Genomic DNA, 23,515 nt, shown 5'->3' with positions numbered 1-23,515 from the left:
GAAACTCACACGTTCTTTACTACAGGCAGCTGTGCTACTCACACATGCTTTACTACAAGCACCCGTGATACTCACACATGCTTTAATACAGGCAGCCATGCTACTCACACATGTTTTACTCCAGGCAGCCATGCTACTCACACATGCTTTACTACAGCCAGCCGTGCTACTCACACATACTTTACTACAGGCAGCCTTGGTACTCACACATGTCTTACTCCAGGAAGCCATGCTACTCACACATGCTTTACTACAGCCAGCCTTGGTACTCACACATGTCTTACTCCAGGCAGCCATGCTACTCACACATGCTTTACTACAGCCAGCCTTGGTACTCACACATGCTTTAATACAGGCAGCCATGCTACTCACACATGTTTTACTCCAGGCAGCCATGCTACTCACACATACTTTACTCCAGGCAGCCATGCTACTCACACATGCTTTACTACAGCCAGCCTTGGTACTCACACATGTCTTACTCCAGGCAGCCATGCTACTCACACATGCTTTACTACAGCCAGCCTTGGTACTCACGCATGCTTTACTACAGCCAGCCTTGGTACTCACACATGTCTTACTCCAGGCAGCCATGCTACTCACACATACTTTACTCCAGGCAGCCATGCTACTCACACATATTTTACTACAGGCAGTCTTGGTACTCACGCTTGTCTTACTCCAGGCAGCCTTGCTACTCACACATGCTTTACTACAGTCAGCCTTGGTCCTCACACATGTCTTACTCCAGGCAGCCATGCCACTCACACATGCTTTACTACAGCCAGCCTTGGTACTCACACATGTCTAACTCCATTCAGCCATGCTACTCACACATGCTTTACTACAAGCACCCGTGAAACTCACACGTTCTTTACTACAGGCAGCTGTGCTACTCACACCTGCTTTACTACAAGCACCCGTGATACTCACACATGCTTTAATACAGGCAGCCATGCTACTCACACATGTTTTACTCCAGGCAGCCATGCTACTCACACATACTTTACTACAGGCAGCCTTGGTACTCACACATGTCTTACTCCAGGCAGCCGTGCTACTCACACATGCTTTACTACAGCCAGCTTTGGTACTCACACATGTTTTACTCCAGGCAGCCATGCTACTCACACATACTTTACTACAGGCAGCCTTGGTACTCACACATGTCTTACTCCAGGCAGCCGTGCTACTCACACATGCTTTACTACAGCCAGCTTTGGTACTCACACATGTCTTTCTCCAGGCAGCCATGCTACTCACACATGCTTTACTACAAGCACCCTTGATACTCACTCATTCTTTACTACATGCAGCCGTGCTACTCACACATGCTTTACTACAAGCACCCATGATACTCACACATGCTTTAATACAGGCAGCCATGCTACTCACACATACTTTACTCCAGGCAGCCTTGGTACTCACACATCCCTTACTACTGGCAGCTGTGGTACTCACACATGTCTTACTCCAGACAGCCGTGCTACTCACACATGCTTTACTATAGGCAGCCATGCTACTCACACATGTCTTACTCCAGGCAGCCGTGCTACTCACACATGTCTTACTCCAGGCAGCCTTGCTACTCACACATGCTTTACTACAAGCAGCCGTGGTACTCGCACATGTCTTACTCCAGACAGCCATGCTACTCACACATGCTTTACTATAGGCAGCATGCTACTCACACATGCTTTACTACAGTCAGCCGTGGTACTCACACATGCTTTACTATAGGCAGCCATGCTACTCACACATGCTTTACTACAGTCAGCGGTGGTACTCGCACATGTCTTACTCCAGACAGCCGTGCTATTCACACATGCTTTACTACAGGCAGCGGTGGTACTCGCACATGTCTTACTCCAGTCAGCCTTGGTTCTCTCACATGTCTTACTCCAGACAGCCGTGCTAAATTCACATGCTGTATTTACTACAGGAAGCCATGCTACTCACACATGCTTTAGCGAACCATTGTACTCCTAAGAACAGTGCAAGGGTTTTCAGCTCTGTAAACATAATCCCTTTTTCCAGCACCCGCCCAAGCAGTTTCGCTTGTCTTTTGCAGTAATTTGGCACCAGCACTAGGTGGAGCCCTCGAGTTCCATTTACACTGCTTTAAGGAGGTACTGGCTCTTTGCACTTCCATTGGTGGTGATGGTGAATCTCTGTGACTGCAGTCACAGGCTCTGAACTTGCATCGGCTCCTGCAGTCATACTTGTCTCAGTGGTTTCCGGATTCCTAGGGCATTCGACAATGTTCAACAAGTGGAAGTGGGCCACAGCGGAGTGGGGCAGCTCTGCCCGCTGCTCCTACCGACACCCCCTGGCGACCAATGCCTGCTGCTTGGGGTTTTCCTGGAAGTTCAGTCCTAGTAGGGGCACGGTCAAAGAGTGATCATGCCATGTGCTTTACAAATGCCAAAGTGATACTGAACTTCTGCTGCCAAAACCATGAACTACCCACGCTGTTTCATCTCTGTGAAGAAACGTCCAGCGCCAAAGCCCGGCTCATGAATATTAATGGACCGGGCTTTGTGCAATTTACTGCACTCTAGAGAGATATACATCAAGTTCTCACCCTGTGCTATAAATTAATGGTTGGTTTATGCTGTCGTTTGCAGTATACCTTTGTTTATATCATTTCATTGCTATGCATAGTTTGTTTTTTTTGCAGAGTTTTATATAGCGTGAACTAGACCCGAACTGAACCAGGTATCAGAGCGCTTTACATAGCACCAGTTGCGTTACACAAGGACGCACATTCGTTTTGTTAGGCACAGGAAGATTAAGTGATTTGCCCAGAATCACAGGAGGTTTAGCGACATTACCGAGACTCGAACCGGTGAATACAGGGCCCCCAGGATTGAGCTGCAATGGGCCCCTCTTTACCTCCAGCAGGCCCTTCCTATATGCATATCCATCAGCAGCCATTGCACTCTTTCGACCCTCTACCGCTGGCCGGCTCTACCCTGAGTAAGCTAGGTCAGGGGGTTCCCCAGGCCCAGGTACACAGCAGTGACCCCTCAATCCAGGTTTGGAGGAGGCTAGCAGCTTAGAGTGGGGTCCATCACATTGGTCAATGTTCTCAGCACTTGTCTTACTCCATAAATGAGGAGAGGAAGCCATCGTCAAGGGCTTCACAATCACGTCATGTGGTTTCCAAGCGCCTGGAAACAGCCACTCCCAAAGGTGGCTTACACTATGATAACAATTCAACTCACCAAGAGGCCGGGTCAGTGGTAAAAAATCCACGCACCAGGAGGCCAGGTCAGTGGTAACAATTCAACTTACCAAGAGGCCAAGTCATGGGTAACGATTCCTTTGTCACAATCAGGCTAAAAGCAAGTGATACCAGGCGAGTCTTTTGGCATCAAACAGTTTCCAGGAATCAGATGGGGCCTTGGGTACAGATGGGGGGTCTAGTCATGCACACCTGACCAGAGGGGCGTGTGGCATCAATCTTGGTGGGTCCACCTGGGAGCTCGAGATGAACTCTATGTAAGGGGGGTCTTTCACAACAATTTGGGTCTCTCCTGTTGTGTATTAGTATAGACTCGGACGCAGCCCATTGGAGATTATGTGACACCTCCAGAGTCTTTCCAGTGCCATAGTTATTGTGCATACTGTGCAAATGTGTACTATGAGTGTGTGTTTGTGTGTGTGTGAGGAGCCAGTGGGGTGCTGACTTATTTCATCACAGTACCCCTGACCTACAGATTCTGGGTTCTCCACCACACCGTGATCCACCCTCCTCTTCGCACTCTTGTCGGCCATGTTGCCCTGATGCTGCCTGCAGCTGCCATCTAACCTTCTGGGCCAAGTCCAAGCTTTCCCCTGTAAAATGCAGTATTTCTGTCACCACAAAGAATAACATATGACACACTGGCACATAATTCGAGTTCGCACCCAAACATCCTGTCAGAAATATATCACTGCCTGTAGGTTTGAAACAGAATGCCAGGGAGATGAATTAGAACATTGGAATGTTGAGAGCTCCATTGAAGACAATGGAGTGGATTTGGGTTTATAGTGACTGGTAGAAGCCCGGTGCTCCAACATTCCAATGTTTGTCTTAAAGTTTCTCCCTTTTCAATTTAGAACATTCTACCCTTCGTGGGTGGAATGTTCTAATAACCCGATAGTTCTTTGCTGAGAGCTACACCTCTTGTTAAAGGTCCTCTCCCTCGTTATACGCCCTCATTTGCGACTTGTGCCTATAACTTGGGTTTAGGGCCTATAACAGGCGGTATAGGTCTTGGCAGCAAGCTTTAAGGTTATTGTAACATTGTTTTCCATTCTTTAATGTTTCAAATACCCCTAGATTTGAAGGGTTGTACAGCACCTGCCACTAAAAGTTAATTTAATTATAAAAAAGCATAATACCACGTGATTCGGCAAACGTGAGTTGGCAAAGCCTATTGGTGGATACCGACAAGTCCCCAAATGCGTACAGATTATGCAGTGGATTGGCTATTGATGATAGTGCTCTAATGCTGCTTTTAGAACTGTGCAAAAAACTAAGAAAATGCATGTGAAAGTTCCCTAGTTAGTGCACAATATTTACAGTGAGTGGTAATTAAATGAATAATAATTACAATAGAGATTTCATTCAAGCATGTTCTCAGAGAAATAATGTCAATTAATTCAAAAATTCTAAAAGAATTCAAAAAATTAAAAAAATGTCACATGATTCAAATCTACAGTTAAATGCTATACAGGAAAATGACCTTGGTCATGTGGCTTAAGGAATTCATCTACCTACTGCTAATTCTTCCCCACGATTCAATCCCCCAGGCATCTTAGTCTGTAGATCAATTATAGTGCGTGATTCTAACCTTCGTAGTCTAGAGACCCTGTCCCCTCCTCTAGGGTTCATTGGTACGCAATCGAGCTCAAAATACTGCAGCAGATTACTGGGCAGCAGTGCCCGAGATGTGAAGCACCTGATGTGGGATTTGCGCATATGGTGAGGGTTTGTCAAAACGTATGTAATTATTGGTGCCTGATTGCAGCGGTGCTCCATTAAATACCGGCACATTCATTGCCCTGTAGAGCAGAGACCTGCCTCCTGGGACTATTGCCCAGACATAAAGCTAAGAAAGTGGACACAGTTTTGTAGATTTGGCGCTCATCCTGGTGCGAAGACGTATTGCCCTCTCGTGGCGTATGAGGGTGGGACCTAGGGTGGTGGGTGGTGGGAGAGAGATGTAGACACCAGTGCATAGAGAAAGCGCGGGAGTGCTAACATTTTAAAAAGGGACGCACGTCTGAGAAGATTGAGAGGGAGAGAGCACCAGTGCACAACATCTGATTTGAAACACTCAAGAGGTCAGACTAAATTGTGTTAAAAAAAGAGTTCAGGGTCAGGAGTGACGAAAATACCCAAGTACCAAAAACCCTGAGGTGCCACCGAGATATTAAAGCCCCGGGGACTCGCCGGGGGAGAACCCACAGCGCATACATCTGTGAATTGGACCAATTTATCTGATAGCCAGAGTGGATGCCGAAAATGTGAGAAATGTGTACCACCCATCGCAGCGACCGTGCAGGGGAGGCCAGGTACAAGAGGATATCATCAGCATACAACGAGATGCAGTCCTCATGGCATGCCATCCACTTGAACCCCCGTATCTCCGGATCACCCCGGACCCACACCTCGAGCGGCTCCAAGACAAGGGCAAAAAGCAACGGTAACAAGGGGCAGCCTTGCCTAGTACCTCGATGAAGCGAAAAAGTAGCGGAACGATGATTATTAACAACAACATGAGCCATAGGGAGGGTATACAACAGACAAATCCAAAGAAATAACTTTGGGTCCCAGCCCCAGACAGCATAAAGAAAATCCCACTCAATGGTGTCGAAAGCCATCGTGGTGTCCAACGACAAGAGAATCGCGTCTTCCTCGATGGTGTGAAGTCTGCCAGGGACCCCACGTACTCAACGCAGGTTCCGGGCCGTATTTCTCCCCAGCATAAACCCGGATTGGTCTGGATGGACCAAATCAGCAATAAAGTGGAGGAGGTGATTCGCGAGAAGTTTGGCCAGAATCTTAGCCTCAACTGTTAAGAGGGATATAGGGTGATACGATTTGCATTCCTCAACAGGTTTGTTCGGTTTATGAATGACCACTATAGCGGCAGTGCGGATCCCTGCGGGTTAAACACCTAACTCAAAACTTTCAGTGTATAAATTGAGCAAGTGGGAAGCCAATAGCATTGACTTGGGCTTAAATAGCTCGATGTCCGTTCCAGGAACGGACATCCTGTATGGCATTTTGAACCTCCGTCACTGTGATGTCCGCCTCTAAAGTCTCTTTGTCTTGTGGCGAAATGGTAGGGATAGCAAGCGTAACCTGAAGGTCAGGAGACAGGGAGGCCTGAGAATTGGGAGAACTAGTCTATACCTCTTCGTAATAACTAGCAAATATGTCAGCTTTGTGCTGGGGGTCAGTGATTAGGGTACCCTCCGAGTTTGCTATCGCGCGGACCCTTCTAGCAGCCTGTTCTCACTCTTCAAGCCACGCCAAGAGCTTACCCGTCTGTTCCCCCTGCTCATTAATCCGGTGTCGGGAGGCAAGCGAACGCACTGACCTACCCTCAAAAAGAAGCTGTCGGTGGTCCTGCCTCTTGAGTACAAGACTGTGGCGTGAGGCGAGGTCAGGACTGACTCCTCTAAACTCGAGACCTCAGCCTCCAGTTCCGATACTCTCCTGGTCCACTCAGCCCTGTGACCCACTATGAGCGATAAAGCCCTTCCCTTAATGACCGCCCCGAAGGCCCCCACATCGTCTCTTCAGATTCGACTGAGCTGACATTTTCTGCAAAATAATAATCAGCATCTTACAGAAAAACAGCGAGCCAGGCAACCGGACCTAGTGAAAAGCCGAACATCCTGGGCATGAGTAAATAAATAGTCTGACTACAGTGCATTCCGGACTGGAATGTAAAGCGAGTGTAGGATGGGTTGAATCACCGCCAGATATCCACGACCCCCAGAGCATTCGAATCCTCTCGGGGAGGGAGGTGGTCTAGAGACCCATCCTTCGTGATATTGAAGTCCCCTCCCAAGACTAACACCCCAAGTGGCAGGTCCAGCACCAGGGTCCCTAAGTCACGTAACGTTGGGCGCTGTAGTCCGGGGGGGCGTAGACAGAGATGACGTTAACGACATGCCCTTCCCAGTGCCCGAAACAGCAGCGTATCTGCCCTGGGGGTCAGTCCAGGAGTTATGGATGATGTAGGGACAGCCCTTCCAAAGTAAAATCCCCACCCCCTAGAGCCTGAGGTAAAGCCAGAAGGGACCACCATATTGTACTCTTTCCTGTTCAGGGCACCAAAGGAGTTACCAATCAGGTGCGTCTCCTGCAACAACACCAGGTCAAACTCGTTGCGTTTAGCGTACACATAATGGTCCCTATTTTATTGAGATGTCTGGCATGCAGCAACTACTACAACTCCCCTGAGACACACTGTGATATAAGGGCAATGAGCAAAGTTCTAAGGGTAAATTATTGGAAAAAAACTATTAGTCTCATGGATAATATCCTGGAAATATTTGTATATCTCAAGAATTGAATGATCCAAATGTTGTGTACTTCTGTGATGCCTTTATATATATGTACATGCTTTTGTATGTAAAAGTCAATAAAGAGATATTTCAACAATAAAAAATATATGTATACTTTAAAACATGAAAGCAATATGTAAATAATTGCAGTAAAATTATTATCAAAAATACAATATGAATTAAAAATTAAAAACATATTATTTTTATAAATAATTCAAAAATAAAAACAAAATATTAACAATTCAAACTAAATAATAGTAGAGAAAGTGTTGGAATTTGAAGAGTTAAAATCACCCACTCCCACATAAGCAAAAGCAGGAAAAGTGTTGCGATTTGAAAGGGTTAGGTATACTATTCCAACTCTTAAACTTAAAAAAAATAAACATAAAACAAAATAAAAATATGTAAACACATTTATAAATAAACATATATTCATTAAAGATAAATGCAATTTAGAAAATACAAATTTTAAGATACACGATAAATAAAAAATATATATAATATTAAACATATTCAAAATAAATGCACTTACAAATGACAAGCTTTAGTAAAAAGGTCGAAAACAAATATTGCCATAATACTAATATCTTATAATAATACAATAATTAGTAATTAATACATTAATTATCTACCAATATGTTATAGAACTCTGTTGAAGAAAATGATAAGATTTAAAACAATTATATTGTGTACTTCAAGCACAGAAATATATCTGCTTCCCCAAATTTGGGAGCACAACCTTTAAAAACAGATTCAAAGCACAGTCTCAGGTCAGCGACAACAGGAAAAGGACCAGATACCGCCCCTCCCCCCCAAATGTAGCATTGGGCAATGCCTCTGACTCATCAGCTATTGTGTCCAAAAAGCACCAGTGGCAAAGTAAACCTCTTTCCACAAAACACTCTCCACTATGTGCTGGGGTAGTGCAATCCACCCTACATGAACCAGCCATATTACATTTGACCCTCAATCACCAGAGCAAGCTGTCATTAGATCACATGAAACAAGGAGGTGACTGGAATACCCAGCATAGAGTCAAAGACAAGCTAACATTCACCAACCACATGCCATCCACATGCTGCCTGTATCCCACCCGCCCACCAGTCAAGCATCAGATCACTCCGCCTACTCAATTACAATTTCTGGAAACTGAATGGGATGCTGCATGAGTCCGCAGGCACATTGCTGGCCCGATGACTGTTCTGGGTGCTGATGATGGTGGGAGTAGAACACATGACCAAACAGCACACTTGTCTTCTTGGGGTGACTTGCGGCTTGGGTCCTGTGTAGGCTAGTGTTTTTTTGATGCACAGTTCAAACTAACCCTGGGCGTAGTTCGCGAAGTAGCGCTACGCGAAGTGCACTTCGCACTACGCGAACTTCGCGTAGCAATACGTAAACTGCGTAGTACCCTGTTCGCACTGTGCAAGATGCCGTTTTCAATGATTGCACAGTGTGGACAAGCATCTGGCACTGTGCAATCATTGAAAATGGCATCTTGCACAGTGCGAGCTGTAGTTTTCTGCCGCTCAAGGAGATTTTTACTCGAGCAGCAGCTTTCTCAGCGCGGACTGGTAGTTTCTCATCGTAAGCGGTCACGAGCCTACGCGACCACTCGCAATGAGAAACCTGACCTTCCTGCGTTGAGAATCTCGCCGGGAGGTTTATTTTCCTTGCTCGCGATCAGCAACTTCATGTTTGCTGATTGCGAACTAGGAAAAAGTCTCGCCAGGATGTCATTTTGCTTGCTCGTGGTCGCCAACTTGACGTTGAGGACCGCGAGCAAGCAAAAAATGACCGCTGCACTACCCTACGCGAGTTCGCACTGTGCTACGTGCAGTTCGCGTAGTGCGAAGTTGCGCAAACTTCGCAAACTACGCAAGCCTAGTGTAGTGCTTTGCCCAGGGTTAGTTCAAACACTGCATCTGTTAGCACCACTGACCCATTTGAAACTGGAACAAATTAATGCTGTGTTGACATTCCTTACGCCTGGTGGTGTTCTTTTAGAAATGCATATAACTGGGACTTTTCCCTGTATCTTCTGTAGGGATGTTTGAGTATAGGCATATGTAGAGGGACATAGGATTATGTATGTCCTTGTGGAGGGAAATATATGTACTGATATCACCTGCTTCTGAAAAAGAACACATTATTTAAATGTCCGGCTGGCCATGGAGCGGATGTCTTATCTTGCCTTCACGCAGTTCCCGACATCACTCAGACGTTATCTACCTAAGTGGATCCCAGCAGTGGCTGAGCTGAGAGGTATCCTCAGGATGTTAGAATCTAAGATCACATCAAAGACTCCCACCACCACCCAGATTTGCACAGCTCTGCCTTCATTTTACAAGTCCTTCAAGCATTGCCTTCATGTTAAGTCTGGATAATATTAAATGGTCCTAGGATTGATCTCCCTGCCTCTTGCTTTATCGTGCTGCTTTTTACTCATTTTTGTCTAGAAAGGCCATTATGTTGTGACACTTCGTCACCAGTCTCTCCCTCCAACCAAGGAATCAGCCCAGATGCCATTAAAGGCTTCTCAAAAACCATCCCTACTACGGTGCGCTTTGAGGACAAATCACAAGGACCCTATAAGGATTTGGAGCTATCACAGCCTACCGTCCTAATTCTGTACAAATAGGTCATGCTGCTTTTCCATAGGTGCTTATTCCAGTCTCATAAGACTGCCCTATCAGAATCTTAACATAGATGTTTCGTATTCTTCACCTAAGAGCGCCATTTTGTTTTATAAGAAACCTGTTGGAATCTGCTAGCGATCGTTGTCATACTCACTAAGAATAAAACATACCTACCTACCTGCCGGTAAGGAGCACACCAGCAAACTCAAGCCAGGACCCATACTGGTATCCTACATCAGTACCAGAGGCACAATAGATAAATGGGTTGATGCATAAACTAAGTGCCCAGATACTATTCGGTTAAAGTGCCGAACGAACAGAGTCCAATTTCTTCTGCCGCTCTGTGCCATATCCTTCAGCAGAAACCAGTGAAAGCACATGACAAAATGAAGAAAGCTCATTTCTGATTCACTTCTTCCAGGCTTGGGAGTCCATCACTGTACCCTCAAAATGGGAGCAGACCCTGAAACAAGCATTGGCAAAGCCAATAGATTTGGTTTTAATGTGACAGCACATGTAAATACAGGTATTCACAAATGGTGTTTACTAGCATTGTGTGCATAAATGCTGTTTACCATGACAAAGCCTACCCTATGGGCATTGCCATTGCTTGGAAAAATAAGAAAAAAGGATTGCTTTCTGTATATAAATCTTATTGGAGATGAAAAGGTGAATGTTTCAAACAGTGTGATGATTACTGAATAGCACATGATAATCCCTCTGCTTCTCTTCTCTTGCAGGCCACACTCGTATTGCAGCTGTCTTACTTCCCCCCTCCTGGAGCCGCCCCTGTCTTCGTTCCTCCGCCTCCTGATGCCACCCCCGCTGCCTCAGAGCTGGACACTGTCACTGGTGAGGACGACTAATCAGGGCAAGATGTTTAAACCTCTGTGGTCGCTGTACAACATATTGAAAATCACTCACACAAAGAAAATTTAGACTTCTGTGAATATATCTCACAAGGCCTGCTTTACTTGTGTTAAAGTGTTCACGTATGGCCACATGAAAAATGAATGCTAGTCCTAATCCTAATGTGCGATATTCCTAATCCTAATTCATGATAGTTCTAATCCTAATTTACGATAATACTAATCCTAAATTACAATAGTTGTAATCCTAATTTCTAATATATGCTAGTCCTAATCCTAATTTTGATAGTCCTAATTCTACTTTATGAAAGTTCTAATCCTAATTTACGATAGTACTAATCCTAATTTACAATAGTCCTAATCCTAATCCTAATTTATGATAGTTCTAATCCTAATTTACGATAGTACTAATCCTAATTTACAATAGTCCTAATCCTAATCTATAATTTACGATAATCCTCATGCTAATTTACGTGTTTATCTGTATGACATTCACTTTCGACTTTTTTTACACTGCATAATAATAGTGATATATACGGTATGCAAATCTAGGGTTAGTACAGTTGGGTGATACATTTTTAATTTCCTAGCTATATTCCTGCATTGAAACAATTATGGGCACATATAATACCCCTTCGTACTATCATGGCATAAAGATTAGATAGTTAGGGCGCTTTCCTCTACCCATTCTCTTGATATACGAATGATGATGTAAGAGGGTAAGATTTAATAACCAGACATCGTGAAGACAGATCAGGATGAGTGAAGACAGACTCATGTTTGTTGAACAGTAGACACTTTAGTAGGGAAATATATAGAATGATAAAGAGATTGACCCACAGAAGAGATGGTGTCAAGGAATAATTGTTGAAAAGGCATCTGAACTGGAAATGATTTTGAATTCACAGTAGAGACTTGAGAGTCCCATGAACAGAGCTGTCCATTCTAGCTTTTGGGTAAGTTCTTGAGGATGCTCTCATCTGGTTAGACTCCGCCCACACCCCTACACTTTGCGGCAGGTTCCATGTGGTACTAGACACCTTAGGGCTCGCAAGTGGCTAAAAAGCGACACACAGTGCTCAATAAAACTCCTAAATAAATCAGCAAAAATGAGGACAAACAGGAGAATGAATAGCAAGCGGCTGGAGGAGGAACGGAAGGCAACAGAGAGGGGCTGATAATGGTTGAATGAGGGACTAAATATTTGGGACAAAGGCAGCTACTATATGGACAGAGAGCGTGAGGAAGGGTGATGGGAGAGGGAAGAAAAAAAAACCTTCGGTGGAGAGTGGCTGACGAGGATGGAAAGATTATCCCATATACTGGATGCACACTCGCATGTCTAAGGACCGATGGCATAGATATGTCTATGCAGGTCTGAGTGAGCACCGTTCCGCGACATATATCAAAAGATGGAGCAATAGAAGGCATAAGAGCCAGGTATACATCGCAACATTCCACGCTCCTCGCTAATACTGGATGAGTTAAAAAACCCTATGAAATTTGCTTCCGCCCCACACAAAAGAAACAAGCATTGGTACAACTCATAGGTCTCGCCTTTGGCTTTGCCAATATGCTTTAGCCATGTTGTACAGTAGTGTGGCCGCTATTCAGAGTGGCTGAACGTTATTGGTGTAAAGGGGCGTGGGGTGAAGTGTTAACAAGTGGAGTAGAGTGTAGTGTTATGGAGAGGTATGGCGTAGAGTGGTGTAGAGTAGAGTTGAGTGGTATGGTGTGTCATGGAGTGGCATGTAGTGTTCTGGAGTTTGATGTAGGGAGTATAGTGTCGACGGTAAGAGTATCTGATGGTCCTGATGCTGGCTCTTGCAAAATATGTTTAATAGAAAACAGAGGGTTTTTGTTCTCTTAAAAATAAGAATATTGCCTCTACACTGATTTTTTAACGAACAATGCCTGTGCTGTTTGAGGTTAATGTTCTACCCCACAACCCACTCCAAGATTAAGACCTGACTTTTCGACCCTACTACCAGTGAAACACCTAAATCACCGTTTACAACCCTGTTGGGGTAGAATAGAAAAATGACCAACACCTGGTCCCACACCTCCGGCTGTTTATGGGGCGTTACCAAGCAATGGCTCGCACTGGGACACTCCTAGGAGTATCTGCGCGCGTTAGAAAACTAATTAACATAACATAATAATGACAACTGAATAAGGCACACTAAATAGTGACACTGGGACTAAGTATAACTACGTCCGACCCCACCCCCTGCAAATGTTAGCAGGTGTCCTCCCACACGGAAACCAAAACCAAGCATCTGCAGAAGGCTCTCGAGAGGCTGCGGAAATGGAAGCACTCTATGCTATAAAAACATGCAATATAAAAGCATCCCAGTGCCATAAACCTTCTCCGACCAATTAACATCAGAGCGCTAAAACGGCTGCATCTGTAGGCAGAAGCATGAAGTGGCCAATTTCAGTTTAAAAATGCATTAGGTTTATGTAGTTGGAAGTGAAAATATGCAGAAAAAAGTATGCAGTCAAAAAACTGATGCACGGATGCATTTCACGCTAAAATGTAGTGCTATAATTATGTGCAGTTTCTCGTAATGTCCAAATAATTTTTAGAAAGCAAATTACGCCAATTTTGCAGAACTCTACATCAAAGCAAGGCGCCCCAAGGAACCCGGCAAACTACAACATAATGCAAAACAGCAAAACCATCTTTTTTTGGAGAATAAAGCTACTGTAGGATGCTTTTTTACTGGAACCCTAGCGGTATAGTCGCTAAAACAGTCTCTAGGCAAACCCTCGCCTTGAGAATTCTAATTGTGTGTGCGATTGTCAAAGGGGCCCGCATGAAAGACCTCCAAGTGATTGCACGTCTGTAGCTATCAACCATAACTCTCTATGGAACGCTCTGGGCGACTTGGAAGTAAAATAGCAAGTAAGACTTATCACAAGTTGCCAGGCGTCCACCGGGCAGGGATGAGCCTCACATGAGGGATGGCGAGGAGGTAAAGGCACCATCTGCCTCTGCACTTGACCCCCTCCACGCGCACACCCTCATATTCCATAGCCAGGCCCACCGTGGAAATGCAAGTAAACGTACCCCAAAAATCAGTCGAATGTGTGTAATTCTACAGCAGAGAAGGGGACACCTGAGCCAGTGCTAAATTTGTAAAATAAATAAGTGTTGGGGCCCTCCTCAGGAGGCCACCCCAGTTTGCACCACACATTGCAACTCTACTTACACAACTCTTCACCATCACACTGCTACAAGTGTGACAATTCAGACTGCTCTAGGCCGCCAAAGCTTTAAGAATGGCAGATATTAGTTGTTTTGAATGTAAATTGAAATAACAAACCACAGTTTTTCTGCTCATCTTTAAACTACACACACAGTGACACCATGTGGCAGCCGTCATAGTGCAGTTTCCGGTAATTCAGTACCGGTAATTAAGTGCTGGTGCCGAGCACTGGAAACCAGTGGCTCAAATTAAGCACTAGGAACCTCCAAATTTCACTGAGATTTAGGGAAAGACGTTTCTACCAATAGAAAACACATTTTTTTGATGGATAAAAAAAAGAAAAAAAATCAGTTTAAAGAACAAATGCACACATCCCCTTTACCAACACCGTCAAACAGTCCACAGAATAAACTAGGTACTAGAAGTACGCACATAAATTTAAAGCAAGTCATGTTATGTTATAATTTTTTTTTTTTGTTTGATTTATTGAGGAATAGAAAAGGGGGGAATGAGGGAGGGGGGTGAAGGAGAAGAGTTACAATAAGCGGATGGAAGAAATAAACAATATAATAATAATAATAATTTCATAAAAAGTAAGCATTACAAGCATGAAGAATTATGAACACATCATAAGAGTACAAATAAAATAAGTAAAACACAGTATATTGAGATTTAATAATTATAGTAATCAAATAGAAAGATAAAACAGGTAATAAGAAAATCACGGGGGTTTGCGAACTTCAACTGTTTCAGGATCAGGAGAGGGATGAACAGGGGCAGAGGAAGAGAGTTATGTTACCAAAGGAAGCCAAATCAGGTCACGTTTGATAGCTAGGGAGATGGGAGATACATAATTGGTGTCTAAACGATGATTAAAACAGACTGCATTCCACCAAGACTGATATGAAATATTTGCAGCCTGTTTCCAGTTAGAAGTGACAATATGAAAGGCTACAGCAATGAAAAGGTCAAGTGAAGGGTAGTGATTGGGAGAATGAGGGAGGTCCGATGAGAGGGAGCCAAGAAAAACTAGTGAGGGTGAAAAGGGGACCTGAAACTGGAAAACCAACTGCCAGAACTGGGAAGTAGGAGGGCATTCAAACAACATATGTTTAAGATCAGCAGAAGGGCAGGGACAAGACCAACAGGTAGAGGGAGTGCTGGTGAAAAACGGGATAAAGCAAGTGGAGTAAATAAAGTTCTGTGATAAATGAAAAATAAAGTTTGGGTAGTGTTAGCAGCTCTAGAGGTCTTATGAAGTTTAGTCCAAATTTTATCCCAAAAAAGTACAGGACAATTCTGAGAAAAATCCAGCTCCAATGCAAGTTCAATGCGAGATTTCAATCTATCAGTAGTAAAACGGAAAGAATTATATAGAGCGGATGCAGAAGGAGAAGTCTCCAGTAAAAGGGAAGTGGATCTGCGATCTAAAGGAACATCGTTGGAGGATGAAAGAGATTGAAAATAGGATAGCAAGACTGGATAAAGGGAAGTGTATTGCGATCGGGCAGAAGCAGGCAAAGAGAAAAGAGATTGAAGATCCTGGAAGGAGAGAGGCATATCCTGAGAAAGTAATTGAGAAATCCAACATATTCCTCGAGAGTGCCAAGTTTTCCAATAAATGGTATGGTTACAGATTTTGAGAAGAGAGTTATTCCAAATTGGTTGTTTGTGAATGGAGAGGAGGGATGGATAGGATGAAGTTAAGTAGGGAGAAAGAAGATTACGAGAATGTGAAAGAATAGGCGAGCGAAGACGAGTTAAAGAAGACGTAAAGGACAAGAATTCACGGAAGGTAAAAGGAGAAATGAAAGAGGATTCCATACTTAGCCAGACAGGAGGATAATGAGGCAGATTAGATGAAAACCAGCGAGTCGATTGCTTCAGGGAAAAAGCACGGTGACACTGTTTGAAATCAGTAAAACGTACTCCAGATTGAGCTTTGTCCTTACGAAAAAGAAGCAAGAGCTATTCGAGGACGTTTACCGTTCCATAGGAATTTCAGTAATAAAGAGTCAATCTTCTTCAAGAAAGAAAGAGGAATGTGTAAAGGAAGCATGGAAATAGCATAGAGAAGCTAGGGAGATAGCATCATCTATATAGTGTTGAGGCGACCCCACCAGGACAAAAAGAGCTGATGCCAACGAGTGATAGTGCTGTCCATTTTCTTGTAAATATAATCAAAGTTTAGTTTGAGAGTATCAGATAATAGAGTAGCAAACCAAACCCCTAAGTATTTGATATTTGGATGGTTGCCATGAGAAACCTGTACAAGAAAAGAGATGCTTCTGACAAAGAGGATTCAAAGGTAAAAGTTCACACTTGTCGGCGTTCAAGCGATATCCGGAAACTGCAGAGAAGGAAGAGACCTGCTGAAGAAAAGAGGGAATAGAGGTGGCAGGGTCGGAGCAATAAAAAAGAATATCATCGGCATAAACCGAGAGTTTGTCTTGTTGGGAACCAAAATGAAAACCAGAGATAGTGTCATCTAAGCGAATTTTAGTAAGGAAGGGTTCTAAGGCTAAAACAAAAAGTAAGGGAGATAAGGGGCAACCTTGTCGAACCCCTCTATGTAAAGAAAAATAATCCAAGGACATCCCATTAACAAAAATAGAAGCTTGAGGATCAGAGTAAAGTACAGAAACAATAGAAATGAATTTAGGAGGAATACCAATCCAACGTAAAGCCTGAAACATGAAGTCCCACCCAATCCTATGAAAAGCCTTCTCCGCATTTAGGGAGATAGCTGCGAAAGGAAGAGTCAAGGAAGAAGATTTGCTAAGAATGTTAAGAAAAACCCGGGAATTATCAGAGGAGAGACGCCCCTTGACAAAACCAGATTGTTCTGGGCCAATTATATCCAGTAAAAGGGGGTCCATGCGAAGTGCTAATATCTTCGCTAGAATTTTGTAATCAGTGTTAACCAAAGATATTGGTCTATAATTTTTGCACAAGGAGTGATCCTTATCCTCCTTTGGAATTAAGCAAATTAAGGCTTGTTGAAAAGAACCGCTAGAGGAACCGGCATCAGAGAAAGATTGAAATAAGAGTAAGAGTTTAGGAAGAAGGAGAGAAGCAAAGTGGCTGTAAAATTCAATAGTAAACCCATCAGGGCCTGGAGATTTACCATGATGAAGTTTAGATACAGCATGGGAGATTTCAGAAAGCGAAATGTCCTGTTCCAAAGCGTGAAAGTCAACATGTGAAACCGAGGAAGATGGAAGAGATTGAGAGTAGGAGAGGAGATCATCAGACGTTGGAATTAGTTCAGGGGTATAAAGAGTATCGTAAAATTTGGCAAATTCTGTGAGAATATCTTTATCCTTAAATGTGGATTCACCGGAAGAAGTTTTGATAGATTGAATTTTTGTGCGTTCCTTGCGAATCTTTAAGTAATTGGCCAGAAGCTTCCCCATTTTATTCTCACCCCCATAGTATCTAGAATTACATTTTAGCAGAATATTAGAAGCAGCGTCTGTTGTGAATTTGTTAAAAGAGATTTTTGCTTCAATAAGAGCCTTAAGGGAGGAATCAGATTTAGAAGCATAACAAGCAAGTTCTAAAGCTTTAATGTGAGCCAAAATTTTCTCCGACTTGGCCTCTGGAAGTTTCTTCCGCCGAGACACAAAGTTAATAATAAAACCCCAAGAGGATGTTTTAAATGAATCCCAAACCATAACAAAAGGGGTGTCAGGGGTATGATTTAAAAGAAAAAATTCCTTGACAAAGGCAGTGAATTCGGTACAAAAGGAGGATTCCAAAAGTAAAGCATTATTAAATCTCCATCTGCCAGAGTGGGGAGAGAATGGGAGTAGGTCAAGGTCTGCAAAAACTGGGGCATGGTCGGAAAGTAAGATGGAGCCAATTTCAGAACGAATAGCGTGTTGGGACAAGGATTTACTGAGAAAGATATGGTCAATGTGGGATTGGGATTGATGAGGAGTGGAGAAAAAACGATATTCTCTACCATCAGGATTGCACAGTCTCCAAATATCTATTAAGGCGTTGTTTTGAAAGGAGTTCACAAACTGCGTGTGCATTCTAGAGGGAACACAAGTGACTTTCGAGTGTCGGTCAAGGAAGGGATCAACAACCTGATTACAGTCTCCACCGAGTAGTATGTAATCTCCAGAAAGGGAGGACAACTTGAAAGATATAGCAGGCCAAAAGGATCTATCGATTCCAGTAGGAGCATACACATTAAAGAGGGTGAGTGGGATGTTATCGATGAGCAAATTAACAATGAGCCAACGACCATCAACATCACATTCATGAGTAATCGAGGAAACATTTAACTTTTTATGTAACAAAAGTACAACACCATTCTTCCTAGACGTCGTAGGAGAACAAAGAACATGACCCACCCAACAACGTTTAAGTTTCAAAGCCTCCGGTTCAGCAAGATGAGTCTCTTGAAGGAGGGCAACGTCAGTTTTAAGTCTTGCTAAATGTGAGAGAACCCTCTGTCTTTTAATGGGATTATTTAATCCCTTAACGTTCCATGGCGTTACACGAAACAAAACAATTTAGAAAAACAGCTGAGTGCAACATGCTCAGTAATGCATAAGAAATACAATGGAGAGAAAATGAGAAAAATGGAAAGGAAAAGAGAACAAAGAAGGAGAAAAAGAGAACACGAGAAAGGAAGGAAAAAGAGGAAAAAACTGTTACAAAGATAAGACTGAATCCAAAAAGGGAGAAAAGACGAAAAAAGGAGAGACCATGATAAATGCAAGAGAGAGTTCAAGAGTGAGAGGGAGAGAAAGAGGACAGAGACAAAAATATACAAAGAGACAGTACAAGTCCAAAACGAACGACTGAAAGACATACTTACGAAACGGAAATTCCAGAACAGGGATGGGGATGGTGGTGGCGGGAGACGATGACGACAACAACCAGAGCCGGCACGAACCTCTATTACCATAAATCCAATGGGTAAGATAAGAAAACAGTAGGAGACATCAGGATAAAGATGAGAAGGGACATATCTGAAGAAATGAGAGAACACATTAGGGAAAATACAAGGGTCTACAACAAAAGACAATCATTCTAACAGAAACGGTAAGGAAAACAGATCAAGCAACGTCAATGAAGAAAAGCAGAACTGCAATGGAGTGAAATCAATAAGGCAATGAACAGCAAAGTCACTCATCCAGGCTTGGAGGTGTCAATAACATCTGGACTCTGCTGACGAAGGAAAGCTTGCAAGGCCGCAGGATCTTCGTACATGGTTGTTCTGTCTTTATAGGTGACCTTGAAAAGACAAGGATGTAAGAGACCATACCTGGCACCAAGGGCTCTTAGCTGCGGCCGTAAGTCCAAAAATGTTTTCCTCCGATATGCGGTGGCCTTGGAGACATCCTGGGAGAGATAAAGGCGGTGACCTTCCCAGATAATCTGCTTTTTGAGCTTGGCGGCTGAAAGGACCTGCAAGAGGTTGGTATACTGCAAGAACAGCATAATCACACCCCTAGGCTTGGAAACTACCTTAGGACCGAGACGATGGGCTCGCTGGATGTTAATGGAGGATAAGACCGGAGTGTCTAGGATCTTTGCAAGGAAAGATTGGAAGAAGATGGTAGGGTTGGACCACTCTGTAAGTTCCGGAAGACCATATAAGCATAGGTTGTTCCTTCGATTTCTATTTACCAAATCCTCTGATTGACGCCTGAGCAGAAGAATCTCAGCTTCTATTGAAGGAATGCGGGAGGAAGCAGAATGGAAAGAATCTGAGGATTGCTCTAAGATCGTGACACGTGAGTCCAGAGATGACCATTTCTCCTGCATGGCCTGCATATTTTTTGTGGTTGCTTCCATAAAAGGCTTGAAGGCCCGCAATTCTTCCAGAATAAGATCTATAGAGGAAGATGAAGCGTTGCTCCCAGGGGATGGCGGATCCTTCTTCAGACGTTTGGATGAGGTCAAAGAAGATTGCACCTTCCCCCCATTTTGAGCCTTAGGAATAGCCCCATGGGCAGAGTCCGACTTCGAAGATTTACCCTCTTCCATTTCCTGGGTAGGCGAGTCTGAGTCAGAACCAACGGGTAACTTCGGTAAATTGGTGAGTTTCAAAGTGCGAAGCTTCCCCATGTAAGGCAGCCAGAATAGTAAAGGTGAAGACAAAAATACAATATTGAGTATGGAGTCTTCCTGACAAGGAAAAGCACATGAAGAGCAGTAATAAAAGGCTCTCCTCACGTTTTCGTTCGCGGGACAGTTTCATTGCAGTTGGAGTCATAGGCAAGCCGTCCCAAATGTGGTGATGACGAGGAACGATGCCGGAGCTCCCGGTCTACGCCGCCTTCTTGGCCGGCGTCCAAGCCACGCCTCCATGTTATGTTATAATAATTTGAAAATAGGTGGACTATCCATTTTTTCGTGTTTCACAAAATAGTTTGGCCCGCCGCTGCTCCTGAGGACGTGAGTACTCTGAAAGATGGCAGGAAGTTTGGAGCTTTTCCAAAACTCTTTGACCTATTCTCCGGCATTGAACAAATATACAAAAAAAAATAAAAATACCCAAATAAAGAAATAAAGCAGTATTGCTTGAGTTTCCCATATATTCTGAAAGGTTTTAGTAATGAAACACACAGTTGGTGCCCGAGTCGTATCTCTCTGTGAGTAAGACTCACCATCTCATGCAAATTGATGCATTCTGAACTCGCACTTAAAAGGGCCTTGCTGAAAATTATGGCTTCTGCAGAAGTGACTGCTACTTGACCCAGGTGGTGAGACGGGGGAATGGTGGCGGACTAAAAAAGAAAAAAAAAACACTTATCTTTCAAGGCTCTTCAAGGCCGCCTCTTCTCTGTTCTCATCATCTTCCCTCTTCCTGCAGTCCCGGACAGCAGCAGGAAGACCCGGGCTCCCAACCTCCCAAAGCCAAGCACAATGCTGCAATGCAGCATTGTGATAGGTCTGATGCCGTGGTTCGGCACTCAGATGGGGACTGGGAGGCTTTGCATGTTGCTCCCCAGGCTGTGTAAAGCAAGCCTGCTCGGGCAAAATGCAAAGTGCTCAGGACTGTTTGGTCGGCCTGAGTGGGCCAGTCAAGTAGTCATGCGCACTTAAGGAGTGCAAACCACTCCACTCCCTGCTCTGGCCAGCCCCATTCTGCCTCGAGAGCCACTGACTGCAATTGAACAAACAAAATATTAATAACGAAGCTGGCTTTTTTGCTTTAGGCTGCCCAGCTCGAGTTTGTACTTTGTTTACTGTATTCATCCACACACTTGCTTTCTGTAAAAAAGACTTTAACTCTTGTTCTTATCTTGTCACCTTTGCTGTGTACTCAAAGACAGAGGTCAAAGGTCAGGCTGTGTTGTCCAGGGAGCTTGGTCTTTATTTTTCTTTCTCTGACTTTAAAGTGAGAGGATTTATGTGACAATAATCCTGGGTATTAGGGTCTGCTTGAGAATGGCTGTATGATATTATTATTTTTTGTCTAGCACACAACAAAATGTAAATGTCTGCAAATGAGCTGCACTGTTGGTCAAATCAATACATTTGGTGATGGCATTTCTACACATCGTTTGTGCACTGTATACTTTTATCAGTAAAACTTTATGTGGGTGGAAATGTAAAGGTCATTTCAATTGAAGATGTGTTATCTGTAATTAATGGCAGTGTGCTACCACACCATGCATACTTCACTTTACCCCACTCCACTCTAATCTGCACCACTCTATACCACTGCACTCCACTCTGCACCACCCCACTCCATACTGAGTCACTGCACTCTCATCACCACTCCGCTCTACGCCCCTCTACTCTACACCACTCCACTCTACTCTGTGCCAATGTACTCTTTCCCACATTACTCTACGATGCACCTCTTCATTCTTCACCACTGCATTCTAGACCACTCCACGCCATTCCACTCTATGCCACCCTACTCTGCAACACTGCTCTCTACGCCAGTGCACTCCACTCTGTACCCTTCCACTTTATGACAGTTCAGTCTATGTCAAATTCCCTCTAAGCCACTCTAATCTACTCAGCACCACTCCACTCTACTCTGAAACAATCTACGCTACGCACTTGGACTCAATTCCACTCTACTCTGCACCACTCTACGCCACTGCACTCTATGTCAATGCACACTACACCACTTAACTCTAAACCAATACATTCTACACTAATCTACTCTGCACCACTGCACTCTATGTCAATGCACACTACACCACTTAACTCTAAACCAATACATTCTACACCAATCTACTCTGCACCACTGCACTCTATGTCAATGCACACTACACCACTTAACTCTAAACCAATACATTCTACACCAATCTACTCTGCACCACTGCACTCTATGCCAATGCACACTACACCACTTAACTCTAAACCAATACATTCTACACTAATCTACTCTGCACCACTGCACTCTATGCCAATGCACAATACACCACTTAACTCTAAACCAATACATTCTACACTAATCTACTCTGCACCACTGCACTCTATGTCAATGCACACTACACCACTTAACTCTAAACCAATACATTCTACACCAATCTACTCTGCATCACTGCACTCTATGCCAATGCACACTACACCACTTAACTCTAAACCAATACATTCTACACTAATCTACTCTGCACCACTGCACTCTATGCCAATGCACAATACACCACTTAACTCTAAACCAATACATTCTACACTAATCTACTCTTCACCACTGCACTCTATGTCAATGCACACTACACCACTTAACTCTAAACCAATACATTCTACACCAATCTACTCTGCACCACTGCACGCTATGCCAATGCACACTACACCACTTAACTCTAAACCAATACATTCTACACCAATCTACTCTGCACCACTACACTCTATGTCAATGCACACTACACCACTTAACTCTAAATCAATACATTCTACACCAATCTACTCTGCACCACTGCACTTTATGCCACAGCACTCTACTTTTACTCTGTCACCGCACCCTATGCCACTCTATTGTACTCTGCGTCACTGCACTCTACGACACTCTATTGTACTCTGCACCATTTCCCTCTATGCCACTCTGTTCTACTCTGCACTACTGTCCTCTGCACCACTTCATTCTACGAAACTCTACTCTTTACCACTGCACACTACGCCAATTCTCTCTGCTATCAAACAATCTACTGAATGCCACTGCAGTCTATGCCACTCTATTCCACTTTGCACCACTGCACTCTATAACACTCCACACCATGCCACTGCACTTTGCACC

The 23,515-nt window shown here is 43.8% G+C and overlaps 1 protein-coding gene across 1 annotated transcript in view; it reads left to right on the top strand.

Moving 5' to 3' along the window:
- DYSF (dysferlin) overlaps positions 1-23,515 on the top strand; it is a 1,070,125-nt gene that overhangs the window by 399,897 nt on the left and 646,713 nt on the right. The window contains exon 5 of the mRNA XM_086960107.1: positions 10,952-11,063. Within this exon, the coding sequence (XP_086816233.1) occupies positions 10,952-11,063 (112 nt within the window). The remainder of the gene's footprint in view (positions 1-10,951; positions 11,064-23,515) is intronic.

This window comes from Lissotriton vulgaris, chromosome 3_1 (assembly GCF_964263255.1).
Source record: "Lissotriton vulgaris chromosome 3_1, aLisVul1.2, whole genome shotgun sequence".
Lineage (NCBI taxonomy): Eukaryota > Metazoa > Chordata > Amphibia > Caudata > Salamandridae > Lissotriton > Lissotriton vulgaris.
Note: the sequence above shows the minus strand (reverse complement) of the source record. Positions and strands in the feature narration are given on the sequence as shown.